This window comes from Trichosurus vulpecula, chromosome 2 (assembly GCF_011100635.1).
Source record: "Trichosurus vulpecula isolate mTriVul1 chromosome 2, mTriVul1.pri, whole genome shotgun sequence".
Lineage (NCBI taxonomy): Eukaryota > Metazoa > Chordata > Mammalia > Diprotodontia > Phalangeridae > Trichosurus > Trichosurus vulpecula.
Window position 1 is genome coordinate 266,461,480 of NC_050574.1, and position 13,309 is coordinate 266,474,788.

A 13,309-nucleotide genomic window follows, 5' to 3' on the forward strand; every position below is an offset into this window, starting at 1 on the left:
ACCTCAGTTTTTGCCTCAGTTTCCTTTCTCCCTACTAGGCTTTATAACAGCCTCGTTAACTTTGGAGGACTAGAGGATTGGGACATTCTCGTCAGCTTCTGATTACAAGTAGTGCCCTGGAAAAGCTGATGCAGTATCTTCATTGGGAACTGAGGACAAACTGGAAATCCCAAGGAAGTGCAACCTCAGGATTCTACAAAGATCCCAGAAGGAAAGCAAAACTATATCTAAAAGAAATGACTTGAGGACTGCAGAAAAAGCACTTCCAAGAGCTATGAGTTACCTCTCTTCCTGCATGTCCTCTCTAAGTTTGAGCCTAATTTACCCTGGGCTTTGTGTTTACTTACTTGAGAGGATGTCATAGACTTTTAGAGGGATGCTTTGTACCACCTGTTCTTACTTTCTAAAAGCCAATTAAGAGGGTCTGACTAATTAGTATGAACTGATAATCGTAGGGGAAAGCACAATGGTGGAGGCTCATGATCTGAAGCATTAGAAACCAGCGCCCCCCCCCCGCCCCAACTCTTCAGGGCTTCCCATAAACTCTTGTGTGGTTTGTCCTTCATTCTCAAAGGGGACCATGACATCAGGGAGATGATGACGTGGCTTGCAATTGACTTTGATTTAAGGGAGGGAGGGCTGCGCAAAGTTACCAGCCTCACTTTGTCCTCCAGAGCCATCTGGGTCCAGTGGCCAGATATAGATCAGGATGACTGGAGATGGCCCTGGATGCAGTGGGAGATCTTGGCCCTTTTAAGCTAAGGTCTTTTCAAAGTTCTCACTTTGAGGCAATGCCCATTCAGTGAATAGACCTCTTTAAGAATTGAGTCAAGGGATGGCACCCTTTAATAGAAAAAATATCAAACTGGAAGGGGAAGACCCTCAGGGTTTCTGGCCAAAAGAGAAATAGGCACTATTTACATAGCTTAAAAGGGCCGAGGTTTCCCATTGCATCCTGGGCCCATAGACTCTAAGGGGAATAGGAATAGTCTTTCTCTGAGGACCCAGCATGGCAGTACAATAGGGATGAGGGGGATGCATGTTACATGCATACAACAATGAATAAAGTGAACACACCTTAATTTTTGTAAATGTGTTCAAGGCATCGGTGATTTAAAATTGTGTGCACCAGAGCAGCATGTTATTTGTCAAAGGCCCACCATCACCTTCACATATCCAGGGAAGAAGAGGGTAGTATCAAGAAAATGTTGCCCAGGAGTCCCAGGTATTAATATGTACACCTTCCACATGAAATTTGTTCACTTTTCGGAGTCTGTCTTTAAGCGTGACCTGCCTGGAGACTGGAGATAGCCTCTTTTTATCCCATGTTTCTTTTATCCTGAGACTATTTTGGAATTTCCCCTTTTTACTTTTCCATCTGGCCCAAATCAGGTGGTTTTATAATTCTACTCTCCCTAAGGGAAGATGTGCACTTTCAATGTTGTCCAAACCCAAGCAAGAAGATTTCACAAAAAACCTGGAAAGACTTATATGAGTTGATGTATAGTGAAGTGAACAGAACCAGGAGAACATTGTGCACAGCAACAGCAACATTGTTCAATAAAGAATTGTGAGTGACTTAGCTATTCTCAGCAATATGATTATCCAAGACAATCCTGAAGGACTAATGATGAAGCATACTATCCACCTCCAGAGAAAGAACTAATATTGTTTGAATACAGACTGAAGCATGCTATTTTTCACTTTGATTTTTTCTTTTATTTGACTCTTCTTGTACAAAATGACTAATATGGAAATGTTTTACATAATTGCTCATGTATAACCTATATCTAATTGTTTACCATCACAGGGAAGAGTGAAGGGAAGGAGCAAGGGACAGAATTTGGAATTCAAAACTTTAAATAAAAGTGTTAAAGAATTGAAAAAAAATTTTAAAAATCCCCAACAACAACAAAAAAGTTGTCCAAACTTGTAATCTGAAAAATTTTGCTTTTCATCTAAGTCAGCTGGTCACCTTGACCTTGATCCACAAGCTCAGTAGAATCCTCTTGCTCTGAAGTAGTGTTTGGCATAGAAGTAGGTAAACAAAAACCCCATTTATATCCATAGTTTGCTGCTCTGACTCTGGTCAGATTGTCTTAATGGGATACTGCTTACACTGCACTGCTTGAGAACAGCAGTATTAATGTCCTGTACGGTCTGTTCCACTGAGGTCAAAATGAGCTCTTTGGTTCTTTGGATATGCTCTGGCTCATTTTCTTTTTAAAGTCAGTTATGATACCCTGAGTTACTCTGTTGTGATATTTTTAACATGGTATCAAGCATTATACAATAGTTTCTGGTAGATGACTCTGTCCTTGCTTCACTGTAGAATCCTGTATATTTTCTTTTGGGTTCTTGGATTTTCTTTCCATATATGATGTTATAATATATTTCATACCATACTTTTGACTGAAACCTGGAAGAAACATAATAAGCGGGGAAAATTTGTTTTAATTAAAAAAAAAATCCTCCCTTTAAGTCCACATCCCCTAAATGACTGTAAGATATAAAAACAACAAAAGTTTCTATTATCTGTAGTTCAACTGATATTTGGGGGCAACAAATGCCTCCTTGTTCATTTATATAGATGCAAGAGGCCCTGTTGTAAATAGTTGATATTTGCAGGCTAATATGTTAAGGGATTTAAAGATTAAAATTAAAATTTACTGGTAGAAATTATTCAACTGATTATTTTAATTCAGAGGTTTTTAACATTTTTTTGTGTCATAGACCCCTTTGGCAGTCTAATGAAGCCAATGGATCTCTCCTCAGAATAATGTTTTAAAATGCATAAAATAAAATGCATAAGATTACAAAGGAAACTAATTTTATCGAAATACGATTATCACTTTTTTTTAAAGTTCACAGACCCTAGGTTGAGAACTCCAGTTTTTGTTGTTTTGCATACATAATATGTAATATTAATAAGCATGACACAAAATCTACAATAGGCTGCGGGCATTTTCTCCCACCTCTCAGGTTTTCATCCATTCAACTCATTTATGCCTTCAAGTGCACTCATTCTTTGATATTGTTTCTCACAGCATTAGGCCGGACAAAAATAGGCATCTATCACCCACAAGCCAAAATTCCCAGGAGAACCTCATTCAAATGCAATAGAAAAGAGAGCCAGACTATTGCATTTCCTGTAGGCATCGATAGCTACAAACTAATTTACATCATTGAAATAAAAGTTAGTGAGATCAGAGAATTATAGAATATCAGAGTAGGGAAAGGGCCTACGAGATCACCTACAGATGATACTGAGGCTCAGGTGAGTGAGGTAATGGCGGAGTCAGAAGTCGAACCCGGGTGTTCTAAATTTCCTCTTCGGCATTCTTTCACCTACATCACGCTTCCTGTCTTTACACCAAAGATCTTATGTTTTTGGCTACCCAATTTTTACCAGAAAGAGAGAGGGAACAATGGTAACAGGATTATTTGCATAATTCACTTCTAGGAAAGAATTGTTTAAGGAATTTTCTGTGTAATTATTTATTAGGATCGTTAACATTTTATGAAGGCATATTAGGAACGTCGGGTCACCCGCAGAACTGTATGTTCCCTCGTGCATTTCTCTATATCTCGGAGATACCTGGCTTACAATATGATCGATAGGATAGGCTACATAATAGGTTATAATAGGATAGGCTACAATAAGATTCAGAGCTAGAAAGTGCCTTAGAGGCCATCTAGTCCACAGTCCTCATTTTATAAGTGAGGAAACTGAGACCCAGCAAGGCTAAGTGTCATACAGGTAGTAAGTGAGAGATGATGTTTGAAACCAGGTCAGTCAGTCAGCTAGCATTTATTGAGCATTTACTATGCTAAGTGCTTACTATATGCTTCCTACGCTGCAAAGAAAGGTAAGAACAAGGGGCAGCTAGGTGGCGCAGTGAGTAGAGCACCGGCCCTGGAGGCAGGAGGACCTGAGTTCAAATCTGGCCTCAGATACTTGAGACTTGTACTAGCTGTGTGACCTTGGGCAAGTCACTTAACCCTAATTGCCCTGCCAAAAAAAACCATTGAAAAGCAAGAACAATTCCTACCCTTAAGGTGCTAATAGTGTAATGGGACAGACAACATGCAAACAACCATGTATATACAACATATGTATAGGATAACTTGAAGATAATCCTGGAAAGGGTTTTTTTTTTTCAGAAAGTGGAATTTTAGCTGAGACTTGAAGGAAGCCAGGAGTGCCAGGAGACTGAGATGAAGAGGGAAAGAATTCCAGGTGTGGGAGGCAGTCATTGAAAATCCACAGAGTGGGCAGATGGAGTGTCTTGTTTGAAAAATAGTAAGGAGGCAGAGTATGTGGAGAGGGAATAAGATATAAGGGGACTAGAAAAGTAGGGAGGAGTCAGGTTATGGAAGGCTTTAAAGGCCAAAGTCAAGGTCCTCTGACTCCAAATCCAGACCTCCTTACACTGTACCATACAGAGTCTTTCCTTTTAGATACGTCATCCTAATTTCTTTATAATGTATTCAGAGATCAGAGAAATTTCCATGTAAATTCACAGTCTTGTGCGAAAAGTTCATTCTTAGAACCTCATTTTTGTGAATGTTACCCCTATGTATCTAAAGTGGGCCTCACGCAGTTAATATCACTGACTTGTTAGTATGGGGTTTATGACCAGAATATAGCTCTGTAAGGGCATATCAACCCTAAATTGTAGTAGAAGACGGCAGCGAAATAGCAATGACTATTAAGGAGATGATGAAAATGAAGAAACCTCATTGTTTAACTCTTTATGGTCCCTTAGAATGAACTTACTTTGACCGTTCTTCTCTTGGGATGACGTGTCATCGTTATTTGACCTAGATCTGTAACTTTCGAGTGTCAATTCTGAAACGTCGTTTTCTGCGTATATAAGAAAAGTAAATTAGTATTTGCTAGGGATTACACAGATGTGCGCTTTGAGTTAGAATTTCCCACGAACGTATACAGTTGTACAAAAGACGTATTATTCCCCTTATTTCATCATGTAACTATATGGAATAAGTAGCTTCAACCAATATGTTAGTATAAATAATAGGTCATATTTACATACCATTTTAAGGTTCACCAAATGCTTTCTTCAACAATGCTATAAGTTAGTGAGGTATTTTTCCTATTTTATTGAGAAGGAAATTAAGGCCCAGAGAGGGTCAGAGATGTAGAGTCACCAGGATTGTGTGATCTCTATAGGCAGTGTCCCAAAAGTCTTGGTGCAGTTTTAAGCTTTAATGGCTTTCAACTTGGCCAAGACCTCCAGAATACTGTATAGGCAAACAACTAACAAAATGAAATATTTACCTTTCCTTCCTGTCACTTTGACATAATGGGCATAATATAAACGCTGCTATATTGTTTCAAAACTTACCTTTCTTCCATGTCACATGTGCTTTCCGTAGCTTCATTATAAAGAGTTGCACTATAATGAAGAGGACCAAAATGAGGAAGGACACAAGAGTGAGCAACAGAATGCCATGTTTCTTCTTTGTGAGTTCTACAGAGCTTGGATTTGCTTCTACAAGAAAAAATAGAGCAGCTTTGATGCTTCACACCATCTGAGTCTTATATCTGACACTTAACTAGCTGTGTGACCATGGACACTTGGTGTCCCTGAACCTCAGTTTCCCCACCCATAAAATGGTAATTATGGTACCTGTAGTTCCTACCTCATAAGGCTGTTGTAAGGCTCAAATATGACAATGCACATAAAACAATATATACAAGGTGTCCCAAAAGTCTTAGTGCAATTGTGAGATTTAATAGTATTATTATTACTTATTAAGTATTTGACACACACCACCTTATGTGGCTATTTATTTATTAATATGTGGGCAACATGAGGATATAAAGAGCAGAGACTATGTCTTATGCCTCAAACTTCAATAGTGTAAAACTCTACTCTCCTAGGACTTTGGGGACACCTTGTATAACTGCTAGCTTTTTTTCCCCTCAAAATTCTTCAACCACTGAGAGTGTCTCTTTTAACGTGGCAGCATAACTGATTAGGGAACTTGGAAAAAAGATTCGAGGGAGAACCTCAAGAGAGGGCACGATATTGTTTTCTACGCACACGCAGAGCTTAAAAAATGAGGACATTTTTCTCAATATCATCATGATCATCTAAACCAAACATGTGCTTAGTACATATAGGGCACTGAGGTAGGCGGTACAGATGCAATGAGGCATGAGACATTGTCTCTGCTCTTTAGGGCCTCACAAGTACACAAACATAAACAGATAAATAACAATATAAGGTGGTGAATGCTGAATCCCAAATAAGTAACAATAATAATATGAATAGCTCCCAGATTGATCTGTGACAGTGTGGGGACAGGTGACATTTGCAGTCACCATAAAAGGGGAGACAGGTGGAGTCAAAGCCGAATCATGAGGGACTTCTGTACTCTACTATTGGATGTACTGAGCACATGACTCTACAGTACCTTCAGCCTGCCTTGGAAACTTGGGCAATGCCAGCTGGCATTATTTTTTTTTTTACTAGGTTTAGTTTGCGGGGAAAAAAACAGAATTAGGCTTGGCTCTAGAAGGCACAACTAGGACTAAAGGGAGAAGTTGCAAAGAGGCAGAGTTTGGCTTGTTGTTTCCAAACAATTAGAGCCACCCCAAAGTGGAACAGGCTGTTTTGGGATGTAGTGGCTACCCCTCACTAGAGGTCTTTCAGAAAGAAGATATCCCCTTATTGGTGATGCTTTAGAGGGAATTCTTGTGTCACTTTAGGTTGAACTTAGGTCTCTGAGGTCCCCTATGACTGAGAGTCTGGGATTAGATTTCTATGAGTTCAGAGAAGAGAGTGATCACTGAAATCTGAGGCAGTTGGGGAAGGCTTCTTGGGATTTGAACAGGTCCTCAAAGGAAGAGTAGGATATAGAGTGGAGAGGGGGTCTGAAGGCATTGTAAATAGAGGGAGATGATGTAAATAAAGGCATGGAAGCTGTGCATCTAATGGTGTGCTTGAGGAATAATGATCTCTCTCTCTCTCTCTCTCTCTCTCTCTCTCTCTCTTTCTCTCTCTCCCCCTCTCTCCCTCTCTCCTTCTCTCCTCCCCCCCCTCCTTCTCAAAAGAGAGTTAATAATTCTTGACTTGCCTTAGCAACAATGTTTTTCTTCAAAAAATGAAGAAACCAATGAAGGGAACTTCTGTTCCAGATCTGATTGCCATCAATAAGAAATCACTTTTTGCTAGGGCAGAACTGACAGAAACCTCAGAGCGAAGTGACCACTCCATCTTAGAATTCGTGATAAAGGAGAGAAAAGCTATACATAATTTGACGAGCTCCCTAGATTTAGAGAAAATACATTTTAAAGTGTTCAGAAAAAAAATCCTAAAACAAGCCTAGGAGGGATGGGAAGCTCTCAAGAATGATATTCAGAAGACACAAAGAGAAACAATACTGATTTAGAAGAATAGGAGGAGTTATCAGAAGAGAATATTGTGGATACACAGAGAATGCATCGATAAACTTATGTTTTTAGAAGATACACTGTTACAGGCTTCCGAAGCCTCGTAACTATGCTCGGGGCTCCCCCCAAGTCCCAGGCCTTTGCCTAGGCAAAGGACCTGATCTTGCGGACAATGTATGGGGTGGGAGCCGAATGATGGTGAAGGACTCCGTTTATTATTTCAGCAAGCAGCACATTTATATCTTTAGTGACGTAGGTACATTCCTTGGTTACATGGGTGAAGGACAGGTAAAATTAATACACCTGGGTAACTAGGACTGCCCCGACTCCACCTACTCTCCTCCCCTTCTCTTCCCGGGCAGGCAGTCCAGGCAAAGAACCGGAAACTCCACGTGCTCTGGCAAGCCCAGAGAGCCGGAAGTTCCATGTGGTCAGGCAGGCCCGGGCAAAGACCTGGAATTGCCAGGGAGGCAACAAAGGCGAGACCCCTCCTCCTGGCTCCACCCACATCCCAAAGCCCCGAGTCTATCTCAGCAGGCCCCTGGGCCTGGAGGTCCGAGGAGGACAGGGCTCAGCTCTAACTCGGCCCCTAACATCACACACTAAAATATATTCAAAAGCAGGTAACAAAAGATGAAATCAAACCCATAAAATAGTCTACATAAATAATGCCAAGAGTTCTAAAACTCAGAATAAGCTGAAGCTGGCAAGGCAACAACAAAAGGGTTTTTTGAGACCTTTTGAGGCCTTAGGCCTCTCTAAGTCCCATAAGACATTAATTTCAGGCTAATTGCTCTGGACCTGAAGATCTCACTGAATAATGATTAAGAAATCCAACAAGAAACTATAGGAAGTAACATTCTAACTCAGAAATGCCAAAGCACTCAAAAAACCTAAAAAGCCAGGGAGAAGCCCAGAGGCAATAGGAAAGGGGGCCAACTGCAAAGCCAAGCAAATAAACCTGCAGCTTCCTATGATAATGGAAGACACCAGCCAGAGCCACATGTAGTCTTCAGGGTTCTGTGACTGGAAGCAGCAAGAACCAAGATTTTCACCCTCAACCCTTGAGAAAGAAAGACAGAAAGAAAGAGAGAAAGAAAGAAGGAAAGAAAAAAGGAAGGAAGGAAGGAAGGAAGGAAGAAAGAAAGAAAGAAAGAAAGAAAGAAAGAAAGAAAGAAAGAAAGAAAGAAAGAAAACCTTGGAGAACAGCAGCAACCAGAGCAACAACATTTCAATCAGAACAGCCAAGGCCTAATGACTCCAAGGACCCTAATACTGTGAGATACCTGAGAGGACCTGAAGATCTAATACTCTGAACTTCAAAAATTCTGGGAGGCCTAAGCACAAGAAGAGATCAACTTAAGAATCTAGGAGACTCATAGCAAAACCAAACAGGGCCAACCAACCCACCCAAAAGTGCCACAAGGGAAGCAGCCTGGTCTGGTGCAAAACCCCAATTCAGGAAGTAAAGCTGGAAAGATGAATACACCAAAGAAAACATGGACTGGTATTAAAAAATTTCTTTTGTAGATCTAGAGATCCCAAAAAGGAACGAGTAACTCCATAACAATTACAAGCAGGGACTCATAGGAAAAAATGAATTTTTCACAAGGATTATATAAATACTTAGCAGAAATGAAAGAAGATAAAATTAAACAAAAGCTCTGAAGGAGAACAAATAGCTTAGAAGAGCAAGGAGTAAATTTTATCTAAGAAATAGATCCCATAAAAACTCGACTAGAACAAAATGAAATTAATAATTCCATGAGACAGCAAGAAATAATAGAATAAAATTAAAAATATTGAGAAAATGAAAGATGTAAGCTATCTGATATAAAAAAAAAGACTGATCTGGGGGAAAAAAGTCAAGGAGAGAGAATTTAAAAATCATTAGATTCCCTAAAAATGATATTTAAAAATCTTGGACACTAAAGTTCAAGAAATCATAAATAAAAATTCCCCAAGTTTATTAGAACCAGAAGAGAAAGTAAAAATAGTAAGAATGTACCTATCACCTCCTAAAAGAAACCCCAACAGGAAAAGTCTCAGGAATGTCATAACCCAAACCCAGAGTTCCCAGGTCAAAGGAAAAGTATTGAAAGCATCCAGAAAGAAGCAGTTCAAGTACCATGGAACCACTGTCAAGATTATATAAGACCTGACAGTTCTACAATAAATTAGAGGAGATCTTAGAATATAATATTCCAAAAGAGAAAAGAGATAGGCTTATAACCAGGACTAACATTCTACAAAGTTGATTATAATCCTAAAAGGAAAAAAAATGAATCTTTAACGTAATGTATGACTGTTAAGTATCCCTGATCAAAACACTAGAGCCAGGGAGGAACTTTGAAATATTAACACGAGTCAAGAGAATCTTTAGAAAGGTAAACTTAGTTGAACATTTGGAAGGAGCTAAATGATGATGTAGTGCTAACAGTCTAAGGGAGGAGAAGAAACAAGTATCCCTTCAAAGCTTTAATATCTTCAAAGGGTACTGAGGGAATTAAATAAGAAAAACAGAGGTCCTGGGGGAGAAATGGTTCTGCTTTGAGACTTTGAAGAGGGAAAAGAGAACAGAGAATAAAAAGGAACATTAATGTAGAAGAGGAAGAAGGGGTTGGATTTGCTATTTTTCATATGTAGGATGTGTAAGAAGAAGAGTATACAAACATGAAGGAAGGGGTAGGGGAGCAGGCACTAGATTAATCTCATTCTTAACTGAACCAAAAAAGGAGGATTGAACACCACAAAGAATTTAGCATAAATTTACAACAAACTCAACAGGTAAACAAGTGGGTTGGGGAAGCGGTTAAAAAGAAGGGTAATGTTGGGAAAGAAATTTGTTGTGGTGGTTTTCTTGGCAAAGATACTGAATGGTCTGCCATTTCCTTCTCCAGCTCATTTTACAGATGAGGACACTGAGGCAAATAGGGTTAAGTGACTTGCCCAGGGTCACGCAGCTAAGCAGTATCTGAGGCCAGATTTGAACTCATGGAGATGAGTCTTCCTGACTCCAGGTCCAGCACTCTGTCCTCTGTACCACCTAGCCACAAGGAAAACAAATTTATTCATATTGAAGGGTGGAATTAAAAGGGGGGAAAAAGAACTAGAATATAAGGAGATACCTTAGATTGCCTCTTAGACAATTGAGAATGACTGAACAAATTGTGACATATGCATACAAAGGAATATTACATTATATTACATAAAGTAATACACTATTATTCCATAAGAAATTATAAAAGAGATGCTATGAAAGAATTCTGAGTAGTATGAACTGATACAGAATAAAGTTAGAAAAAATTTTATAAACAGTAACATTATGAAGAAAAGCAATTTTGAAAGATGTAAGGATTCTGATCAATGTAATGACTGACCAAGCGCGTTACCTGCCCTATGGCATACATTTTTGGTTATGGCCACCATGTAGATTCATCTTGTTTGGCTATGCTCATTTCTTACAAGTTTGTTCCCCCCTTTTTGCTCTCATTTTTAATAGGGAGAAGGGTGGTTGGAAAGAAGAGGGTTAGCAGTTGTGGTGCCAAAGAAAAAGGCCATTGAAATATTTTTTTTAAATGCACAGCAGAGAACAAAAGTAAGTTGAAGAGGAAAAGCAGACAAGAAGGAAAACGTTGAATGTGATGTATGGAATTAATGACATGCTTTTTTTTTAAAAAGCAAGTGTGAAATGGTATTTGTGGTTTCATATAGAATCCCCTTTTTGTGTTCTGTTCTCTCCATTGAAAATTCTCTTTTCGGGGCAGCTAGGTGGTGCAGTGAGTAGAGCACCGGCCCTGGAGTCAGGAGGACCTGAGTTCAAATCCAGCCTCAGACACTTGACACATCTACTAGCTGTGTGACCTTGGGCAAGTCACTTAACCCCAATTACCCTGCCCTCCCTCTTCCAAAAAAATTCTCTTTTTGGTGTTTGAATTGTGAATAAAATAACATTAAAAGAAAGAGGTGATCATTGGTATCTAATATTGCTGAAAGGTCAAAGACATTGAGAACTGGGAAAAAAAAATTCATTGAATTTGGCGATTAGGAGGTTAAAATGTCAAGTGGCTATTCATAGTGGGATAAATGAACTTACCAGTGGTGAAGTCAGATTTCCGACTAGTTTGTTCATGTCCTGTTGTGTTTATATCCACAGAACTGAACTCTTCTATTACTGTTAAGTAGAAAAGAAGGTATGCTAGCTTCATATTTTCTATTCCAGAGTAGTTTGGAGTTAATAGCCATGAGAACAACTCATATTTCTATGATACCTCAGGATAGGGATTGGTCTTATGATTTTCATTGGCATAGAGAACTCTCAGATGAGGAAACTCCCTTTTGCAATGCAGGTCAATGCTTTCTCTGCTACTTACAGTCTTTGAGTAAATAAGAGATACCTTTTTGGTGTCATGGAAACTTTTGGAAATCTAGTAAAGCCTATGGACCCCTTCTCAGAACAACGTTTTAAAATGCATAAAATAAAATACATAACATTACAAAAGAAATCATCTACATTGAAATAAAAATAATCAAAACATCAAAAAAAAACTTCATGGGCTACAGAATAAGAACTGTAAGAGTTACTTAAGAACCTTGAAAAGTTAAGTGATTTGTCCAGGGTCACACAGCCAGTATGTTTCAGAGGCAGTAGTTAAACCCTGTTTCAAGGCCAGCTCTATGTGCCCTACTCCACACAACCTCTTATAATTATTAAGGATTTTAAGAAATAAATTTCTCACCACAGTCTGGTGAGGTAGGTAATTTTTTTTGAGGAGGAGAAGGAAGGTCTCAGTCTATGACTCCATCGATATAGGGAATTTTTAGTAAGGAAAAAAGTGAAACATCAGCAATTGTTTGTCACTTACAGTTTTAGAGAGTTTTATAGTTTTACAGAGTTTTCTAGGGCATTGAGAGGTTTAGTGACCTGCCCATGGCCACATAGCCAGGATGCATCAAAGGCTTGAATTCAGGTTTTACTGCCTCAGGTGGTGGCTCTCAAGTTTCTATTTACATAAATATTCCTACCTCCAGAGGTTAAATTAGCTCCCAATAATCACACGGATCCTTTGTCTCTGAACCAGGATCCAAATCCAATTCTTGTTCCACTAAATTATGCTTAAATGAAATAAATGACATTTCTAAAACTATTTTGATGTCCTTTCACTATAAGGCCTCTCTTCTGTTTTTTGAAATAGACAACTCCTGGTCAAAATATTTTGGGAGAAATGTGCAAACTAACCTTGACTTCCTAAACCAGGGATAGCTAAGGTAGGATTTTTTTTAGCATGTAGTTGTGTTATAGCAGACAAAAATAGGACAGTGAGGCAATAACCTCTTCTCTTCTGTGAATGGGAAATAGAGGATTTGCAACACCTAGAGGCATGAACCAATTAAATAATGTGCTGAAATATAAGCTAATTTACCTTTCAGCCCTAATGTTTGCTTACACATCTATACAGACTTTCCTGTATTAGCTAGATGAAAGTGATATTTTAAAAACAAGCAGCTCCCCCCCTGAATAAATACGATCTCTTTGTGTAAGGATGTCATCTTTAACACCATCTGGACCTGCAGTTTGTTCAGCCTATCCAGCGTCAGAAATTACAGATTGTTGCACAGTGCCACTGTGTGGTTTCCAGGGGAAGTAAGTAAATTGTGGCAAAAATGTAACTAGTTAGAATCAGTATTCATCATGGAAGAATTACAGAATGATAGGAGAAGGAAGAGAAAGAGAAAGAGGAGGAGGAGGAGAAGAAGAAGAAAAGGAAGGAAGGAAGGAAGGAAGGAAGGAAGGAAGGAAGGAAGGAAGGAAGGAAGGAAGGAAGGAAGGAAGGAAAGAGGAGAATCATTTAAAATCTATAATAATAAACCTAGATAGAATGGCAT

The 13,309-nt window shown here is 39.0% G+C and overlaps 1 protein-coding gene across 1 annotated transcript in view; it reads right to left on the reverse strand.

The window, feature by feature from the left end:
• Positions 1-2,285: 2,285 nt before the first annotated feature.
• CRTAM (cytotoxic and regulatory T cell molecule) overlaps positions 2,286-13,309 on the reverse strand; it is a 34,556-nt gene continuing 23,532 nt past the window's right edge. Inside the window, exons 8-11 of the mRNA XM_036744054.1 lie at positions 11,520-11,597; positions 5,370-5,516; positions 4,781-4,867; positions 2,286-2,419 (exon numbers count right to left, since the gene is read on the reverse strand). Of these exons, the coding sequence (XP_036599949.1) occupies positions 2,286-2,419; positions 4,781-4,867; positions 5,370-5,516; positions 11,520-11,597 (446 nt within the window). The remainder of the gene's footprint in view (positions 2,420-4,780; positions 4,868-5,369; positions 5,517-11,519; positions 11,598-13,309) is intronic.